The 20,344-nt window shown below is 47.8% G+C and overlaps 2 protein-coding genes and 1 long non-coding RNA gene across 3 annotated transcripts in view; 2 read left to right on the top strand and 1 right to left on the bottom strand.

Moving 5' to 3' along the window:
- Window positions 1-3,104: 3,104 nt before the first annotated feature.
- Window positions 3,105-13,930, top strand: LOC116794234 (C-terminal-binding protein 2). The gene is made up of 9 exons (XM_032702763.1): window positions 3,105-3,221; window positions 3,852-4,006; window positions 4,098-4,242; window positions 6,660-6,866; window positions 7,473-7,687; window positions 8,471-8,601; window positions 8,773-8,900; window positions 9,452-9,572; window positions 10,609-13,930. The coding sequence occupies exons 1-9, from the start codon at window positions 3,173-3,175 to the stop codon at window positions 10,778-10,780; spliced, it is 1,323 nt and encodes a 440-aa protein (XP_032558654.1). The 5' UTR covers window positions 3,105-3,172; the 3' UTR covers window positions 10,781-13,930.
- A 161-nt stretch (window positions 13,931-14,091) lies between these two features.
- LOC116794236 lies at window positions 14,092-15,790 on the bottom strand. The gene is made up of 2 exons (XR_004359733.1): window positions 15,237-15,790; window positions 14,092-14,626 (listed from the first exon to the last, which is right to left on the bottom strand). It is a non-coding gene; the product is annotated as an uncharacterized LOC116794236 (long non-coding RNA).
- A 645-nt stretch (window positions 15,791-16,435) lies between these two features.
- The window catches only part of KDM3B (lysine demethylase 3B), a 45,412-nt gene continuing 41,503 nt past the window's right edge, over window positions 16,436-20,344 (top strand). The window contains exon 1 of the mRNA XM_032702934.1: window positions 16,436-16,610. Coding sequence (XP_032558825.1) covers window positions 16,440-16,610 — 171 coding nt within the window. The 5' untranslated portion in view covers window positions 16,436-16,439. The remainder of the gene's footprint in view (window positions 16,611-20,344) is intronic.

Below are 20,344 nucleotides of genomic sequence, written 5' to 3'. Positions count from 1 at the left end.
AAAGGGTGGCTGGGCACTGGAACAGGATCCCTAGGGAAGTGGTCAGGGCACCAAGCCTGCCTGAGTTAAAGAAACCTTTGGACAACTCTCAGGTACAGAGTGGGCTTGTTGGGGTGTCCTGGTCAGGTGGGCCAGGAGTTGGACTCGATCCTGATGGGTCCCTTCCAACTCAGCCCACTCTCTGCTTCTATGATTCTGTGTTACGTGGCAGGACTTTGGACCACAGCACAGAGCTGCTCTGTCCAGATGGACGGGGCTTTCTTTACTAGTTCTGCCTCAGCAACAAGGTTTCTAGGATTTCCAATTTCTTTGTCTGTCCTCAGAAAAATCCCTTCTTCCCTCCTACCCCTTCTGTTCTTTTTAAGCAGCCAATAAAGTACTTGCCTTAAGAGCTATCAGCAAGAGTGTTGACAGTCGAGGAGGATACCTTGCTGCACTCAGAGAGATTTTAACTGAGGTTTTTATACTGGCAAAGGTCAGCCAGAACAAATGTAAAGGGAGACTCCGTGGGCTGTAGGCAATTGTGCTCCAGAACACTAAGGCTGTTTAGCTAATGTGTGAGAAGGCCTGTCTCTGAGGTTTTGAGTGCAAACCAAAAGGGTAAAGCTGCCCAATTTTTTTAGTAGCTATTTATAGACACTGTTGTGGTGGTTTTGGTCTGTTTTATTTTTTACTAACTCATGCTGAAGGGAAGCTGTGCCAATAGCTGAGGCACCACCACAGCTATGCTCATGCACCTCTTTTACCCCAATGATCTAGATAATTTGCAGTAAAATGGAAGATGTCCTAGTCAGACCCCCGGAGCCCTGCTGAGTAGCACAGCTGCAGATGCAGGAGAGCTGGGAGTGACACAGAGCTGTACAGCACCATCTGTTCTGGAGCAAACACACTCAGGGGCTGCTGTGCTACAGTCTGTGGCCCAGCTACTGCCCCAGGGTGAACAAACCCCCACGCAGGTCTGGGGAGGCTCAAGAATATTCGATATTCCTCGGGACTCTGCAGTTCTCGTTTATGCCATCTCTGGAGAGGGCTCTGCCTCCTGTCTCGGGAGGGCTGTGACCCCTATCCCGGGGATCTCTCCCCCCTATACTGAGGATCTCTCCCCTATCCCGGGATCTCTCCCCCCTCTCCCGGGATCTCTCCCCCCTCTCCCGGGATCTCTCCCCCTATCCCAAGGATCTCTCCCCTATCCCGGGATCTCTCCCCCCTGTCCCGGGATCTCTCCCCCTATCCCAAGGATCTCTCTCCTATCCCGGGATCTCTCCCCTGTCCCAGGATCTCTCCCCTATCCCGGGATCTCTCCCCTGTCCCAAGGATCTCTCCCCCCTATCCCAGGATCTCTCCCGTATCCCGGGATCTCTCCCCTATCCCAAGGATCTCTCCCCTATCCCGGGATCTCTCCCCTATCCCGGGATCTCTCCCCTATCCCAATGATCTCTCCCCTGTCCCGGGATCTCTCCCCTATCCCAATGATCTCTCCCCTATCCCAAGGATCTCTCCCCTATCCCAAGGATCTCTCCCCTATCCCGGGATCTCTCCCGTATCCCGGGATCTCTCCCCTATCCCAAGGATCTCTCCCCTATCCCGGGATCTCTCCCCTATCCCGGGATCTCTCCCCTATCCCAATGATCTCTCCCCTGTCCCGGGATCTCTCCCCTATCCCGGGATCTCTCCCCTGTCCCGGGATCTCTCCCCTATCCCAATGATCTCTCCCCTATCCCAATGATCTCTCCCCTATCCCAATGATCTCTCCCCTATCCCAATGATCTCTCCCCTGTCCCGGGATCTCTCCCCTATCCCGGGATCTCTCCCCTGTCCCGGGATCTCTCCCCTGTCCCGGGATCTCTCCCCTATCCCGGGATCTCTCCCCTATCCCAATGATCTCTCCCCTATCCCGGGATCTCTCCCCTGTCCCGGGATCTCTCCCCTATCCCGGGATCTCTCCCCTATCCCGGGATCTCTCCCCTGTCCCGGGATCTCTCCCCTATCCCGTGATGGTCCCGCCGCCCTCGGGCCGCGTTGCCGCAGAGCGCCCCCTGTCGGCCCGGCGGGGGCCGATGCCGCAGCCCGGGCGCGGTTCCCGCACCCGCGGGGTTGGGAACACGCGGGTCGGGCTCTGCCGTCCCCAAAGGACGCGCAGACACGGTGACACTTTTCCCAGCTGATAAATGACTACGGACGCCTCCCAGAATCGCAGCCGCGCTCCGTAGGGCGGGAGAAAGGTAAAACATACACAACTGTAGACTGCAATTCACTTTCCTCTGGCACCTAGCAGAATTCGAACAGAAAACCAGTATTTTCTTTTTAAGCCCTACTCTCATCACCTCCATTTCATGCCTTTTTTTTTTTTTTTAATTGTCAGGAGCAAGTAATAGTTACTACATTACACTGAAATGCTCTTTGTCCATGCCGGGGGAATCACCGGCTGCTGTTCACACGGGTTATCAAGGGCTATTCCCACTTGCAGGTTTATAAACTTCTTCAAGAGTCTTCCTCCCAACACCTGGTCACCAGCTGGCAGTTCCCATTATCACCGTGTTATCTTTTGCCCACCAAACCCCGGGGCAGAGCGGGAGGAAGGCACACGGGTTTGTTGAAACATGCTATGGCATATCTGAATGGAATGTGGGGGGTATGGAAGAAAAGGGCTGCGTAAGAGTAGATCAATTGTATGGACATCAATCAGGTACCAGGAAAATTTGTGTAATAAACAGCTTGAATTTGTTTTTCAATAAACTGTTCAGCACTTGCTTGGTGATGTCCCTCCCCCTGTCCGTGTGGTGATTCGTGCAGTGGATTCTCGGGGTGAGCGAGTATCGCGGCGCTGACCCAGCCCCGGGAGCACGGCACAGGGGTGCGAGACACGGCCGCAAAGGGGCCGCACCGAGGCAGAGCTGCTTGGAACAGCTCCCCGTAGGGAGCTTCCCGGGAAGACCTGAAGCTACATCCCAGGATCCTCCCTGGCCCGCTCCCTCCGCGCAGCTCCGGAGCCGGCCGTGACCCCGAGCGGCCGCTCCCCCGCCCCGCGGTCCGGAAGCGGAAGCGGCGCTGCCCCGGTGCCGGCGGGGCCGGCCCGGCCCTTCCGCTTCCCCCCGGCGCGGCGCGGGAGGCGGTGACGGGTCCCGCTCCCGGTCCCTGCGCGGCGCCGAGGGCGGCGCGTCCCGCCCGGCCCATGGACCGGCACAAAGTGAAGCGGCAGCGGCTGGACCGGATCTGCGAAGGTGAGGCGGGGCGGGCGGCCCCGGGCAGCGGCGGGGGAGGCACCGGCCCTGCCCGGGCCCCGCCGCCCGCGGGGGCTGCTGCGGCCTGCGAGAAAGGAGCCAGTGAGCGTCGGAGGGGCCGAGAACATACGAGTTCTGCTCCGTCAAGGAGGAAACAGTATCTGGGCTGCGATGGAGGGGTGGGCGCGGTAATGGGGGGGCCTGAAGCGACTTTGTAACTCGTTTCAGGAGCCTGGAGTAAGATGATGCGCTTCTGAGTAGAGCACCTCTATTATCTCATTATTGATAAAACATACTTTATTTTCCTTTACTTAGTGGTGGCAGAGGTGGTTGTATTTTTTTCCAGCTTTTTTCCCTGTGTTTGTCCAAGGAGTCTTTCTGCTGTGCCTTTTGCAACCGGACGTGCCTATCTCGTATTGGCCTTTTTAGCCACCAGTGCGCTCGTAACAAACGTGGGTAGAGCCCTCCCCCAAATCTTGGTTTGCGAAGCCCAGCCACGATGTTTCCTATTTATGTCTTTTGCTTTGCCTAATGTGTTTCTAAATATTATTAGTGACTTACTGGACTAGCAAAGGAGGGTTCCTGAATTCTTGTCTTTTATGTGATCACTCCTGCTGACTTTCCCAATAGGCATACGGCCTCCTATTGTGAATGGTCCAATGCCAGCACGGCCACTGGTTGCACTCCTGGATGGACGAGATTGCACTGTGGAGATGCCCATCCTGAAGGATGTAGCTACAGTGGCATTTTGTGACGCTCAGTCAACTCAGGAAATCCACGAAAAGGTGGGCAAGAAAATGTGCAAGCATTCAGAAGAACAGCTCTGCCTCCTAGGTGACCAAACCAGATATTGATGTGGACTGGTTTTTGTTATAGGTGCTGAATGAGGCAGTAGGAGCTCTGATGTATCACACCATTACCCTGTCTCGTCAGGATCTGGAGAAATTCAAAGCCCTCAGGGTCATTGTGCGTATTGGCAGTGGCTATGACAATGTTGACATCAAATCTGCTGCAGAATTAGGTATGATGGCACCAGTAGGTGTGTGTTGCAATCACAACTGAATGTGGAGTGGAACACTGTGTGTTTTTGTGCTTTATAGCTGAGTGCATTTAAAAACTTTTATGTGAAGATTTGGGGTTGCTCAGTATCAGGCATCTTGAGGAAGCTGACCAATATTGGGACCTGGAAGAAAGATTCTCAGTTCTCAGACTGCTCTGCTATAGATGTTGGTGTCTTTGTTGTTGTGAGGGATCCAGGAACCTGAATATGGGGTCTAAGTAACTTTTGGTGAGGCAACTTTGGGATTTTGTAAGTGTTCATCGAACTGATGTCTGAAAGCTGCCTGTAAATGGTGATGCAGGATAAACTCACTGTAAATGCTTGATGAGTTTTCCTGTTAATTTTGTATCTGCAGGTAGGTTCTGATTCAAAACTTTATTAGTGATCCCTTTAGAGCCCTAGGCATGTGAAGAACCTCTGGATCAGGTGACAAAAAGCTGCTGTATCTTAAACACATGGCAGTGAGACTTCTGGACCTTGTAGTCTCCAGGCTGAGATGGATCACTGAACTACCCTGCCCCTTCTTTTTCAAGTTTTTTCAGTGTCAGGGATTTGAAACCTTCCTTAATGTAATGCAGGTCAGGTTAAGCTTAAATCAAGTATAGGTATTTGTATATAAAATTGAGATAGGCATTACAGTGTTCAGATCTGTAAGAACAGATGAATTGCAAATAAATGAAAAGTGTGTATTTGGCTAGTGCTTGAACTGAGTCTAAAGAGCCTTCTCATCTGGATGATTCAAGGGAATAGTCTCAAGAGTTCCTGGCAAGGTCCCTGGCTTTCATCCAGCCTTTACATATTTGGGCTGAGTTTGGAACCTGATCTAGTCTCGGGTTTCTCTACTTGCAGTCACCATCCATATCTTGGATTCATTCAGATTCAGAGCTTTCTCGCACTCATTAACCCAAGGTGAAATGAGTCAAACTTCTTTCACCGTCAGGCTGTTGCTTGGCACTTTTGCTTTGGAGCAATAGTATGATGACCCTTATGCATGGCCAGATGTGTTTTCCATGGACAATTAATGGTTATTTTCATGCTTAGCCAGGCCCTTTAATTCATTCTGAGGTGAGATACTGTTCCTTTTGTGTTCTGAATCTTCAGACCAAAGGGCTGTTGTGTGTGTTTGTGTTTTCTTACATTAGGAATAATATTGCAGGTTAAGACAAATTTGTGTCTAGCTGTGTGACAGATGGATGCATGGGGCTTGTTTAGAGTTGAGTGAGATGGTAACCAGTGAGATTAAGAGAAGTTGGGGTTTCCTGTCACCTTCCTCATGTCCTCCAGGTTGTCTTTGTGGCATTATGGCACAATTGGAAATGATTTGATAGAGAGAAGGAGTCAAATATCTGGAATTGTCTGTGGCCATTGCTCTTGCAGTTCTCATGGGAAAGCATGGTCTGGGTTAAGTGAAATGTCTCCTCTGAATAGGGTTACAAAACAGTGATGCCTTCAACCACTGCCTAGATTTTACTCCTAGTTTTTAGCTGGGTGGTGGTCTTTTGAGGCAGAAGAGTTGCCTTGGTTTGACAAGTGGCTGAGGTAATGTTTGGGAAGAGACCATTTTCTCATCTAGTCATTATTTTTATTTCTTGGCTGGTTTGTTGAAGGGTAGCAGCAGTGAAGTGCTATTTTGCCAGCCCTCCTCCTTCCTTTTTTTTTTTTTTAAAGTAAATAGACTGCTCAGGAATGACCAGAATTTGATACAGTGTTTCATCTTTCCCTTTTCTGACACTAATTTATGCTTCTAGGACTTCAACTCATTTCCATTACTAATTTACCTGATACTTCTAGCCATGGGTTTTATGGTCCTTGTGGTTGTATGTTATTCTAGAGTGGTGTTGTATTGTTATTTTTAAGTATAACTTCAAATGAATAGAGAGGCTCCTGTGGCTTCTCTCTGCAATAATGAGTTAGTTACTTATTGTTGCTCCTGGGGAGGCTGATGCTTGCAGTGAGCATCTGGACTGTGATGCATGAAGGAGCTCAGCCATCTGTCTTAATTCTACAGTCTGCCAATTAATCTGTCAGGGGTATCTGTGGAAGGAGTGCATCTTTTTGAATGCAGGTCTCCTAAAAGTCAGTTTCTTGCATCACTTGTATGACCCAGTTTTCTCATTTTGACCCGTTTGGGCTTTTTTTTCTGGTGAGTGTGTCAATCAAGTGGATATTTATAAGGAAGGAGCGGTGTTTCCTGGGGGATTGAAAAGCTGGTTGGTCACATCTGTGTTGTTGTAGAATGAGCTTCTGAAATGAATCCCATGTTTCTCAGCAGTACTTCCGGAGAACTGAATTATCTTTCAGGATTTGTGCCTAAAGAGCTTTATGTTGGTTCAGCATTGTGATGCTGAAAATCTTATATGACCTCTATGGCTTTGTAGGCATTGCAGTTTGCAACATCCCTTCCTCCTCAGTAGAGGAGACTGCTGACTCCACCCTCTGCCACATCTTGAACCTCTATCGCCGAGTCACTTGGCTCCACCAGGCTCTGCGGGAAGGGAACCGAGCCTCGAGTGTCGAACAGATTCGAGAGGTGGCTGGAGGCGCTGTGCGTATCCGTGGGGAGACTTTGGGCATCATTGGACTGGGTAAGTGATGGCCACTGTTACACCGAAAAGAGAACTCTGGAAATTTTTGGGAACCTAAGAGTGAAAAAAGCGATAATTTTACAGCTGTTCTTTGTGAAACACACTGACTCCTAAGGAATGCTAGTGCCCTATTCTGTCATGCTGCATATCTTCAAGAGTTGGGTGTATGGCATGGGATTGGGGATTCTTTTTTGATTTCAAGTGGTTAGAATTGGAACATTCATACAGCTCTTCTTGGTGACTGTTTCCCTGTGTGCTGGGCTTTGTATCAGTACAAAGCCTCCTGAAAGCTACTAATTCCTTCTCCAAGTTCTTGTAGTCAGATTATTACTACCTGTGACTCAGGGTCCAGATTTGGTTTGGAAACAGAGCTCCTTCTAGACTAAGCTCTGTCTATTGCATGGGGAAAAAGACTAGAATTAGCCACATAGGATCAGCACTGAATAGCCTCCTCCGGATCCCTATGGCAATCCTGGGGGTTTCCAGGGCTGCAGTACCTTGGGCCCTGGCAGTAAACTCCAGCGTAGGCTCCCAGTCTACCTCAGTATCTTGTCTTTAAAGTTTGTTTTACCTTTCCTTGATGATTGTGGGTTTTCTTTTGTGAAGGCCGAGTTGGACAGGCAGTGGCTCTGCGAGCCAAGTCCTTTGGCTTCAACGTGATTTTCTATGATCCCTATCTGCCGGATGGAGTGGAGCGATCCTTGGGTTTACAACGAGTAGGAACCCTGCAGGATCTACTAATGCACAGCGATTGCATCACATTGCACTGCAGCCTGAATGAACATAACCATCACCTCATCAATGACTTCACTATTAAACAGGTGCAGCAGGAGCTTGATTTCCCCCACAGAGCGCTGTGGAAATGAATGCAAACAGAAACTGCTGCTTTCACAGAGGCTGAGAGCGTGTGAATCCTGCTGCCTCTGTTGTGTGCCTCCTGCTGCCTTGGGAGGCTGGGAGCGTGTGGATCCGGGTGCCTGTGCTTTGTGCTGTGTAGAATTTCCTGTTAAGAGAAGAATAGGATTGGCTCTTCTTGCCAAGTAATATCATTTATAAAGAATATTTTGGGTGATTCAGTAATTTCAGATTATCTTTAAAATGTGTGATTTACTGTGCTGGTTAGAGCCAGAAATGGTGTGGCTGGGACTGTGTACCTTTTTTTTACACAACTCTGCCAAAGCTTCTCTGCCCAAGCCCACTGCAAAGTCAGTCTCGGGCTATACTCCACTAGTATATGAATGCTTTCCAGTGCTTTTATGAGAGACATCTGGATGTTGTAGTCCAGTTTTGTATAGCTGGATAATTGATTCATGTCCTCTTTCTTTTTTAATGTAGTAGGATGAATATGGAGTGCAGAACTTGAGAGTTCCACTTTTGCCCTTGGTGTCTTGTGGTTTTGTTTGTTCATTTTTAAAGCAAATTTCTCAAGCATTGCTTGCAGGCATTTCCCCTGTGGTTAGCTTTGCAGTGAGAGCACTCCTAATTCCTGCAGGCCTCATCTAATCACTGCAGACTCCTGCTCATTTCCAGTAGACTTCCCAAGATTCACTTAGCTTCCATGAAAAGTCTCATTCTCAATGCACTTAATATTTTTCTTCTTCCAGATGCGTCAGGGCTGCTTCTTAGTGAACACAGCCCGGGGAGGGCTGGTAGATGAGAAAGCCTTAGCACAAGCCTTGAAAGAGGGGAGAATCAGAGGAACAGCATTGGATGTGCACGAGTCTGAGCCTTTCAGGTAACACTGTACCTGCATGCCTGCTGCTGTCTGGTGACTCACATCACCTAAGCTGGATGATTCTTTTGGGGTTTTTTTGTTATTTGGGTTACAGTGATGCCCAAGAGGGCAGAAGGGGTTATCACTTCTGGAGAGAAAATACTTTTTTTTTTTGTTTGTTTCCTCCCTCAGTTTTGCTCAGGGGCCCTTAAAAGATGCACCCAATGTTATCTGCACCCCTCACACTGCCTGGTACAGTGAACAGGCTTCCATTGAATCCAGAGAAGACGCAGCTAAAGAGATCCGCAGAGCTATTACAGGTAATGAAGGAGATTGTGTGCTCTGCAGCTGCTGCTGAATTAGTGTTCTTTTAGTTCCCTGCAAGGATTATGCTGCTTATTCTGAAAACTTGGACTCAGTAACTGGTTTCTGGAACTGGAGTGTAAGTTCATAATTGTATCTTTGCCTTCTGAGAATCTTGTACCTAATGCTGGAGTGGGTCTTTCTATCCCTGGGGAAGCCTTTTAACTACATCTTCCAAATCCTTTGCAGTAATTCCTTTGACAGTTAGACTGTGTGTTTTTCCTGAAGTAGTACGTGTTGTCTCTTGAAAGGGCGAGGCTTAGCAATTGCAGGTTGTGGTCAATAATTTTCTCAAGATCACAGAAGTGGGAAGGAAGGATCAATGTCTTGTCTTCTCCAGAGACCAGGTTACTCAGAGGAGAGTCTCCCCTGCCCGCTGTTATCCTGTGGAGGTAGATGAAAAAGATGTTGCACATTTCCTTGCTGCTCTCCTTTGTAAATGCTGCAGGGAACAAGCTCTCCCCTACCTGTGTCCTGTTATTTTTTGTCATTCTTGGTGCTCTTTCAGGTCACATACCCGATGCTTTGAGGAACTGTGTTAATAAGGAGTACTTGCTGTTAGCAGCTCAGTGGTCCAGTATTGATCCTGCAACTGTCCACCCAGAACTCAACGGAGCTGCAGCTTACAGGTGAGAGATGTAGGTTGGCCAAGCATATCTTCCTGCTGAAGTAGGCCAACATCCCTCTGCGGGTTTGAGAAGTACTTGTACCTGCAAGCAGGTATGTCTGTGTTCCTATATACTCTCTATATGAGCTCTTAACAGCAGCTCTTCTAAACCTGTACTAGGATTTAACACGTACTTGGTCATATTTAGGTCCAGCTGCATACTAGTCAATTTTTGCAAATCCTTGCAAGACCTGCCCAAGAGATATCTTAATTTAAGAAAGTCTGCTGGATGCCCCCCAGAAAGGCATGGAACTTAACATTTAGAAGTTGTGCATATCAGGGCTGTATAAACAAAGGACAGTTCTTGCCTGTAGCCCAAATGTAGACTATTATTGAGATATTGTCCAGTAGATTTTGTTCAGTGGTCTAAATATAGTGTATTTCAGTTTATTTATCTGTTACAGACCTGCCAAGTGATTGTGGGCAGGCTGCTTCCCTTCTGTTTTTCTCCCATCTGTGAAGTAGGTAATATATCCTTCCTTCTGTGAGAGATCTACAGAGGTTCAGATATATTTATGAAGGCGGAACAGGGAGGCAGAATGGAAGTAATGGAAAAATAGTTCATTAGCAATTCATGAGTGTTGTTCTCCTGTTTTTCATCTTGCATCTAGCTGTTTTTTTAGTTCAGCTCCTTACTTTTTCTGTCATGGAGCCCAGTGAAGGATAACTGCAGCTTACATTCCTCCTGCTGATGGGGAGGGAATTCCCAGCCCTCCAGGTGCCTTCATACAGTGCCTCACGCTGTTTTCCACTGGAGATAAACTTTGTACCTTTATCCAAATGCTTAGGATGTGACCTGAGACTATCTGTGAACAGGTGTCATTTGGCATTAGGATATCACTGCTACTCTTCAGCTCTGGAGACTTTTCCTGTGTTCCATCTCAGAGAATTTTTTAGAAAGAGGGATTTGTATTCAGCAGTTGTCTGAGGGCACGGCTCCTTTCTCCTTGAATAACTGTTGGACAAGCTTGTAACTCCTATGTTTCTGTTGGTTTTAGGTTTCCTCCAGGAGTAGTGGGAGTAGCCACCCCTGGGCTACCAGAACCACCAGTAGTGGAAGGGATTGTAGCTCATGGGATTCCTCCTGTTTCTCACTCTGCACCACGTACCCCTTCCCCAGGAGAGACGAGCAAACTGGATGCAGACAGAGAGATTCCTGCTGACCAATAGCAGCGTCTTTCTCTCCTCTCCTTTGGCAGCAGAAAAAAGTAGGAGGTATCTCCTCCTAGGACCTTCTTTAACACCCTACAGAGACTGTTTCCTGTTCATATGGGACGGGAGAATGCATTTCATTACCGACAAACTTTAGTTCTTGCCTTTTTGTAACCCTTTAGTTATAATCTCTCAATGAATCTTTCTCCTTCTCTGGGGCATGGCAGCAGTGACCTTGCCTCCCCTTGGCTTAATGAATGAGTTTTCCCATATATCTGCTTCAGTTGTCTGTGACAGGGAGCTGTCCTTGTGCACTCGAAAGTAGAAGTGAAGCCGCCTGATCAGGGATGGTCCTCAGTGTTCCTGACACCAGACTTCAGTGCACACTTTTCAGTTGTGACCTGTAGCTTTAACTTAATTTGGCTGAACCTCTCTTAAGTGTAGCCATTGGAATATTAGAAAAAATACTAGTGAATTGGAGAAGTTGTGACTACTGTCTTCATTATGCCCTTGATAGAATGCAGCCTAGGCTAAGCTCTGTGTGTTACTTTGCTTGTTTTAATTAATGCTTCCTGTGAGAAGAGACGTAGTGCAAGTACTGCTAGTTCTTGACCATACAAAATTTTCTCTATGCAGTTCTAGGCCTGAAGTTAAAAGTAACAGTCTCAAAGCCAGCCTTGTAAATAATTTGGAAGGGATTAAAATGTCATCAAACGTGTTCTGGTGGCCACCGTATTGGTGGGGCTTCAGAATAGTTCACCCTGGAGTCTGTAACTTGGAGAAGGCAGGAGAATGCAGAAATGGGAAAAGCTTGCCCTGAGAGACAGCAAGTAGCAATAATGTGCAGCTGCAGTTGCTGGTTCCTCACACACAAGTACCTCACAGTCTGTGGCAGTGTTTATCCACAAGGTATCCATCATGCTGGGATTCTAAACTTTATGCTACAGGTTTGTTTTTTTTCTTTTTGCATAACTGCATCAGCTAGAGGTGACATCCCTCTTGTCTGTGCTGATGGAGAAGGCTTTTGACAGTCAGGAAAAGGTTTTTCACCCAGAGGGTGACTGAGCACTGGAAAAGGCTCCCCAGGGAAGCGGTGGCAGCACCAAGCCTGTCTGAGTTCAAGAAGCGTTCGGCCAACGCTGTCAGGCACTTGGTGGGATTCCTGGGGTCTCCTGCACACGGCCAGGAGTTGGACTCTGATTCTGATGGGTGCCCTCCAACTCAGCGTATTCCATGATTCTCTGATATCCTGCATCTCTGGGGCAGGGCAGGGCAAGGCCAGACAGCGGTTTGTTTTACGTAAATAAGCTTTGTGATACTAAAGGAGAATGAACACTCTCAGCTTTTCACCTGAAGCCAAGGCAGGATTGTTGCTGACAAGTCTTTTCCAGTTCACAAATGACTGAATATGAACTGCTTCTTTGTGGGGTGTGGAGTCTTTAGAAAAAGAGGTTCCACGGGACAAAATTTTTCTTTAATTCCAAATCTTCTTTTAATTTCATCTTGTTACACTTTAGTTACAGGCTTTCTGTGCACAAGACGTAACAATTTCTGATTGATTTGTTCATGTTGATATATGAAGTAGGTGCTATATGGGAGGCAAAACCCTATGTGTGGGTTTCTCAGCCTCCCTTGATTCTTCTCTCTGTTGTGTGTCTCTGACTGGAAGCTGAACAGATGGGAACAGACTGGAAAAACAACTTGAAGTATGAGGATGAAAATCCTGTTTAGGCTGTTGAGTTTGGGAAGGTGAGGAAAGCTTTCGGAATCAGTAAGTTTTCAGATTTTTTTCCTGGTTTTAAATTTTTCTCCAACACTGCCTTCTATATACTGGCTTACTACTAATACAGTGAAGTGATTCTTTCCTTTCTCCTCCACTCCCTCACTCCCGCCAGCAATTCAAGAAAGGAAAATAGTCAAGAAGTAAACTTCAGGTGTTTTCTTACAGATTTTACACTTTAACTGTTTAGCATTAGTGAGATGATATTAGTTTTCTAGTGCTGAGTGTCTTTTTTTGATAAGGTATTTGTCTCAGTGAAGGTTCATGGCTTCTGTGTTTTCGTGGATGATGCTGATTCTACTTAAAATTCATATACCTCCTTGGCTGCTCAGGTTTAGCAGATCAGACTGGGACTGGTGGTAGGCACAAGTTACAGGAGAACTTTTTCTGAACAAAAGCCTAGAGCTCAGAAGCCCATTGATTGCAGATGTACCTAAAATAACCAGCAGCACTTTCCTGAATTCTCTAATCTCAAGGAAATCTAGATTTCACAAGCTGCTGGCTCAGAAAACTTCTTCTGACAGGCAGGTGTGGAAAAATTTTCAGAGAGCTCATCTTCTGTCTATTACCACATTAGGGAAGCAGTCTGTCAATAACTACTCTTACTTGCTGCTGAAAATTCCTGCCCTGCTTAGGGGTTCAGGTCTGAGATTATTTTGTGGTAAGGGGCTTCTAATGATGAGCTCTGAGGATCAGAGTACATTGACCTTGTCTTTTCTAGAGCACAATGCAAGATAGATTTATTTTTTTAAAAGAGGCAATTTATTTTTTTTTTCTTAACTGCGGGTATCTCTGTAGACCAGTCAAATAACTGAGCAGAGGAAGAGTAGAAAGATCTCATTTGGGGGACACTTGAGTTTCTCAGTTCTTATTTGTGGTGGCTAGATACACTGGTGACTAGTAAGTGTAGGAATTAAATAATTGATGTTATAAGGAATATTTCCAGTTATGGGTACTAAGGAGTTGAAGCTGACAGCACCGATAGTGGCTCTGTTCTATCCAACAACTTGTGATTGGTTTTGAAGGCAATTTTCCCCTTGATTAAAGCCACAGCAGAAAATGTTGATGTAAAACTGAACAGAACTCTTATCCTGTCCTCAAAAAAGGACTCTCTTTGCGCTTATAGGATTACTCTGCCTGTTTGCCATTTGTACCTCTGCTGACAGCCTGAACCTATTATCACCAGACAAAGGCTGTTCTGAACGGAGAGCTCAAAGAAAAATTTACCAGTACTAAAGCACCCTGAGGTCTTCTCCTTTCCCTGAGTGCCAAGTGCTTTGTTAGCACTTTCTGCTGTGTGATACACTGACTTGCAGCTCCCCCTCCCAAGCTTAGTGCAGTATACAGAAGTGGAATGATTTTTTTTTTTTTTTTAATGCCTTCCTTCAGAACTAGTGCAGAGCTTTAATCCCAAAGAACAGAAGTCTCCCAGGGTGAGGCAGGAGTGCCCTAGCTGCACTAATCTGCTTACAGGAGGTGCTCACACTGTCCCAAGGTACATTCTGTTTGTCAGGGTCACTGCTGCTGACCAGCTTTTTTTATAGAGGACTCAGAGTTTCAGAAATATATTTTTGTAGACAATGACTAAACTGTGAAACATTGAAATAAAGCATGTAAAGAAAAACTTACAGCACTGTCCTCTGTACAGATGTTTTTCTCACTTCAGTTCTCTCCTGACTCATAAGAAAATGTTTGATTACTTCTTGGATATATTTTAATAAAATTCTCCAAAGAACACGGCTGCTGTCTATGGAAGGGGTGGCCTTAGGTACGATATTGAAGGGGAGGGTTGAGAACCTGTACAGGTGAGTGTCTGCATCAGTCCTGCTTTTCCCAAATAAGAGAAACCACACAGTCGGTCCCTGGATCAGCCACTCTGGCAAATTACTTTCTTTGGATTCTGGAGCACTGACCATCAGTCAAGGCCAGGAGGGGGACAGACTGGAGAAGCAGGCATCTTCAGTGCTTAAGGGACACTTTTGGATGGCACCTGATGGTTACTTACCTGACTTCTCACAAGTTGGAATTGTACTGCTTTAGCAGCCATTGAAGTGTGTAATTTAACAGCAGTACCTGTCTTCACCCTTTTACAGTAAAATAATATTTGAAATTAACACACAGCATTAAGCCACGAAACTTAAGTTTTCTAACTGTAATAGAAGTTGGTGCAACAGAATTAGCAATTAGCATAGAAAAGTTGTTAAGTATTTCCTAAGTTGAAGTTAATTCATGCTTTATGGCCTATGCTCCCTGGGTCGATCATTAATGACAGTTAAGAACAGTTTGGTGGATTTTATCACTGTTGGTCTAACTGATGTTGTGTGCCTTTGGAATACCCACCACTATGCTCAGGAGATGGGAAATGCTGGCCTGTTTTATCATGGCAGTGTGAGTCTGAGCTGGTGGAATGGGAGGGGGATACAGGACCACTTGGAATCTTTCACACGATGGTACTATTTCTGCACAAGCAGAAACAGATGTAAAACCACGTCATTTTTCCAGCTGTGGGATTCTGAAGTATTTCGTGGTGGTTCATGTTGAAAAGGGGCAAGTTTAGGGCAATGTACTATGCTGCATGAGAACTGTTCAAATTTACCAGTTCCTCGTGACAGCTGAATTCATTAAGATTTTGTATCTTAATCACTCCCGAAATACATGCCTTTCCAAAATCTGCCTCACGGGAAAGCAACGCACCCGGCACCGCGCAGTTCCTCATGCCAGCCGTAGGATCCAGCCTCAGACACGGGCACTGGTTCTTTTCTGGGTTTACCTCGAAATTTAGGTTAAAGCTCCTTCATCTCTTCGATAATTCCAGATTTTGAACTTGGCGTTCGTGAGAGGCCCTGCCGCAGGAAGGGCCCGATGACCGGCTGCCTCGGGCTCCCCCTCCCAGCAGCCCCTCACACCGCCCCGGTTCCCGTCCCGGTCCCGTCCCTCACACCGTTCCGCTTCTCTGTCCCGTTTCCCTGTCCCGGAGTCCCCTCACACCGACTCGTTTCCTGCTCCGGTTCCCCTCACACCGCCCCGATCCCTATCCCGTCTCCCTGACTCATTCCCCCGTCCCGGATCGCCTCACACCGGCCTGTTTCCCTATCCCGTTTCCCTGTCCCGATTCCCCTCACACTGCTTCGTTCCCTGTCCCGGTTCTCCTCACACCGCTCCGGCCCCTGTCCCCGTTCCCGTCCCGATCCCCCGTCACACCGTGCCTGTTCCCTGTCCCAGTTCCCCTCTCACAGCCCGGTCCCTATCCCGTTCCCCCGCCCGTTCCCCTCACACCGCCCGGCAGTGTCTCGGTCTCTCTCCCGTTCCCCCGCCAGTTCCCTCACACCGACGGTCCCGGTCCCTGTCCCGTTCCCTCACGCCTCCGGTCCCTGTCCCGGCCCCTGTCCCGTTCCCCTCACACTCGGTCCCTGTCCCGTTCCCCTCACGCCTCCGGTCCCTGTCCTGTTCCCCTCACACCGTCAGTCCCGGTCCCTGTCCCGTTCCCCTTCACGCCTCCGGTCCCTGTCCCGGCCCCTGTCCCGTTCCCCTCACACTCGGTTCCTGTCCCGTTCCCCTCACACCGTCAGTCCCGGTCCCTGTCCCGTTCCCCTCACGCTTCCGGTCCCTGTCCCAGTCCCTGTCCCGTTCCCCTCACACCGTCAGTCCCGGTCCCTGTCCCGTTCCCCTTCACGCCTCCGGTCCCTGTACCGGTCCCTGTCCCGTTCCCCCGCCCGCTCCCCTCACGCCGCCGGTCCCGCCCGTCCCGCGCGGGGCGCTGTGGGGCCGGGCGGCCGGCGCGGTGCACGCCGGGACGGCGGCGGGCGGCACTCGGGCCCAGCGCGGGGCAGGAGCCTCTCGGTGTCTCGGGCGGCGGCGGCCGGAGCGCTCGGGCGGCGGCGGCTCTGCCCGGCGGGGATGGCGGACGCGGCGGCCTCCCCCGTGGGGAAGCGGCTCCTGCTGCTGCTGGCGGCGGGGCCGGGCGAGGGCGAAGCGGCGGGGCCGGAGCCGGGGCCTGCGCTGCCCGCGCGGGCCTGGCGGAGCGGCACCGTGCGGGCCATGAGCGGAGCGGTGCCGCAGGACCTGGCGGTGAGGCCCGGGCGGGGCGGGGGGGGGGGCGCGGGTCGGGGCTCCCGCGAGTGCCGGGCCGGGGGCGGGCGGTGCCGGCGGCCCGAACCCTCCGTGCAGCGCCGGACGCGCTCCGGGACGGGCAGCGCCGGGCACGGCCTGCGGCGAGAGCGGCCCGGCAGGTGTGTGCGAGGGGTCCGGCAGCGCCGGGCCGGGGGCTGAAACTTAACACGGGAGACGGACGCGTCCGGGACAGGGATGCTGAGCTCTGCGTAACCTCTCAAGTGTTGGGCTTTGGGTTTGCTTGTTTTGGTTTGGTTTGTTTTTTTTACCCCCCGGGAAGATGTTAAATATTCTTGATAAGCCCAAACGGTGTATGAAAATATGCAGTGAGGGCATAATCTTGGTTGAGGATCATCAGCTTAATTCTGTCTCGGGTTTTGTTTTCGGCTGTGGGAATTTGGGCTTTGTATACTGTGTTTAAACACTCTTTAGCATTTCTTTGGTGTATTTCTAGTATGGCTCAGTGAAACGCTTGGGTGGAGATCCCTAAAAAGAGCTTTTGAAAGGTATTGGTATCTTGAAACGTGCTGTTTCCCTCTGCCCGTGTGAGTTCTGTAAGTGATGGTGTGCTTCAGAGGGCTGTGTCTGGTACAATGACCCCCGGTAGGGAAAACGAAGTTCTGTGTTTGTGAAGAGTTTTAGTTCTCTTTATGATTGGCTTTTTTAAAAATCAGAAATTAGTTGTTACAGTAAGTTCTTCGGGCTTGTTTACAGACTTCCAGCTTTGAGAAGTTTCCTTGACACCCTACAGTCTTGATGCTACTTTGTAGCCCCCTTGCTCTAGGGCTGCACCCAGGGCTGTCAGCAGGAAGCAGTGCTGGGTTTGGCTTTGCAAAGGGGGCCTTTGCAGCTGGGAGCTGTGGTGGTGTGCTCCAGCTTCTGCTCTACCTGTTTAAGGAGGAGGAAGGGAAAACCTGTGCAGAAAGGGGTTCTTGAAAATGTGACAAGTGTTTGAGACTGTCTGAATTGTGAATATATATAGGGGCTAAGACCCAGTTGGAGAGCTGCTCTTGTAGCAGACTGCATTGGACATGTGTGTCATCAGTGCTCTTGCATTATGGAGTCATCCACTGCAAATATGAGTATGATGGAATGAATTTTCCATGTACCTGATCTTAATTACTATTTTGGTAAAAGGACTGGTGAAGTGTTGCTTTTTTTTTTTTCGGAGGTTTTTTTTGTTTATTAGTTTGGTTTGGTTTTGTTGAGAACCTCTGCTCAGTAAAAGGTAGTCAGTTGTTTCCTGGTTAGTCATTGCTGTCCAGCCATGTGACACCTGTTAGACTGCCTTCACAAAGTAAAAATCAACTTCTCTATTTGATAGATAGCATGGGAAGAATAGGATTTTTTTGGTGTGTGAATGCATTACCTTCATTGAGCACTGCAGTTCTCTCCTCAGCTCCTTTCATCAATAACCTCCCACTTAGCACAGTTCCAGTGGTGCAGCTGTCTCTGTAGACTCAAAATCTCTACCAGAACTCTAAAATGTGAACTGTGTAAAATACTTGAAGCAGAATTTAGAGTAATGTGGAACATTTAGTGTTTTCATGGACCCTCCCATGCGTAATGAACGCTGCTGTGACGATGCTAATGATGTACCATCAGAAAAAAAATCCTTTTTAAACTCATTCTGTCAGAAGTGATGAGTTGGCACCAAGCAGTCAACCACTGCTTAGGAAATACTCATTTAAGGAAAAGTAATAATGTGGACTAGGTGTGAAAAAGACTAGGAAAAATATCTTTTCTACTCTTTGGCTTACTTAAGTCTGCACTTTCTCATAGCACCCTGAAAGGATGGTTTCAGTTACCTGTAATCTGATGTAGGGCTTTTAGAAATACAAAACTGCAGTTGAATATTTGCACATTTCTAAGGCAGAAAACTCAGGAGTAAACAAGGGTTTTTTATGTCTTATCCAAGGTTTTTTTATGTCTTATCCAAGGTTTCTTTATGTCTTGAATTTTTATCTATTTCTTACGATAATCTGCACATAATTGAATGTATTCTAAAGACATTTTTCCTTATATATGATATGTAGATTATACAGTCTAACAAAAACATTGTAATCTAAAGTGTTTTATTCGTAAGGAATTTAATTGAATAAAGTTGGTATTTAGAAATTATCTGGATTGTGGAATAAGCTTAATTTATTTCTGAAGTATCACAACCCTGAGTTAACTGTAAATATCAGGGTATTTCAGCTAGTTTTTCTAACTAGGTCACACTGAGAAAAAACATCTTCCTGTCTGGAGGCTACATGTAGTAGATGAGAGATACTGGAACCCTGCAAGACTGGATTTAGGTTTATGTGCCCTTAAGCAGGTTTTGAATGCTACCTGAGAGTCATCTTGACAGTGGGGAAGTGCATGGGAAAAATGTGCCTGTCCTGCCTGTTGGGCAGGTGTGTGGAGGTTCTTGCCTGTTGTGCATATGTGTCTGCTGAAGAGTTTCAGTTCTTTCTGGGACTGAATGGGGAACTTGTAGAAGAGGCTTTCAAACTGCAGGGAAAGAGGTGTTTTCAGACTGGGATTCTGTGGAAGTGGTGGGAAGGTTCACAGCAAGCTGGGGTTGTGTGTCTGGGATATTCAGGTTGCTTTCTGTGCCACTGTCCTCTTCGTTTCCTTCTGTTCTGCAGAACTGACTATAGTCCCCGTTCCCATCTCCTTGTGCTGCTGCAAGGGCAGGAGAAAGGTGTTTTTAAGATTTGAGTTTACTTGTCATTATCCTGCTCTGGTTTTAATTGGTACTAAATTCAGTTAATATCCCAAAGTCGAGTCTGTTTTGCCCCTGTTGGTAATCAGTGAGAATCTCATCCTGCCCTTATCTCAACTCATGAGCCTTTTTGTACATTTTCTCTTCTCTGTCCTGTTGAGGAAGGGAGTGATAGAGCAGCTTTGGGTACCTGGTGTCCAGCCAGGGTCAAACCACAGTGTTTTACATTTGTGTCAGTGAAAGAGCAGGTGCACTGGGCAAGGTCAGAGGTCCACCTAGTCCCCACCTCTGCCCTGTCCAGCCTTGCACTGGTCAGATGTGGATGTCCTTAGGCAACGGTGGAAGGGTGAAAATTGTTGAGCCTTCTGTCAATATGCTGCCAGGTGAGAGTCTTCTCAAATGATGCTTGGCTGTAAAATCACACACAGCATGACTGCTATATATTTGCATCCGTGAAGGGCTGTAAAATAAGTCTTTGCTCATCTGGTAGTGGATGATCTGTAAAGCTCGTTGGCTTGTAAGTATTGGATTGGCTTTGGAGGGTCAGTCTCTCCTTCTGTGTGGTGTTTGTTGCAGCAGAAGCAAAGATTTCAGATTCCCCATTTCAGACAGTGAACCATGGTTATTTGACTTTGGAAAAGTGCAGCTCATATAGGCTTACTGCTTAAGTATTTTCAAGGAATCTCTTACTAGAGTTACCCATGTTCTTTATATTTAGTGGTAATTACATCAAAGTCTATTTATACCGACATGACAAGTCATGTTCTTGTATGTTAAATTAATGGGAGTATTCAGATCCAGCTCTTGGAATTGAAGGCTACAAAGTTACTGTGTCCTGGCAAAGTCTGTCTGCAGGAAGTTTATCACGTTCGCCTTTGGTTGCTGAGTAGCTTTTTAATGTGGTCATAAAATACATGTGCTCATATAGTAACTTCTCTCAGTAATGTTAGGGTGCTCTTTAAGTCATCTCCAGTTTCAGTTG

This window comes from Chiroxiphia lanceolata, chromosome 15 (genome assembly GCF_009829145.1).
Source record: "Chiroxiphia lanceolata isolate bChiLan1 chromosome 15, bChiLan1.pri, whole genome shotgun sequence".
NCBI lineage: Eukaryota > Metazoa > Chordata > Aves > Passeriformes > Pipridae > Chiroxiphia > Chiroxiphia lanceolata.
Note: the sequence above shows the minus strand (reverse complement) of the source record. Positions and strands in the feature narration are given on the sequence as shown.

Bases quoted from the DNA above. Each gene is read 5' to 3' on its own strand.
- LOC116794234 (XM_032702763.1), top strand. From the start codon at position 3,173: ATGGACCGGCACAAAGTGAAGCGGCAGCGGCTGGACCGGATCTGCGAA. The intron at 3,222-3,851 runs GTGAGGCGGGGC...CTTTCCCAATAG, and splicing joins GCTGGACCGGATCTGCGAAG to GCATACGGCCTCCTATTGTG. The intron at 4,007-4,097 runs GTGGGCAAGAAA...TTTTTGTTATAG, and splicing joins CTCAGGAAATCCACGAAAAG to GTGCTGAATGAGGCAGTAGG.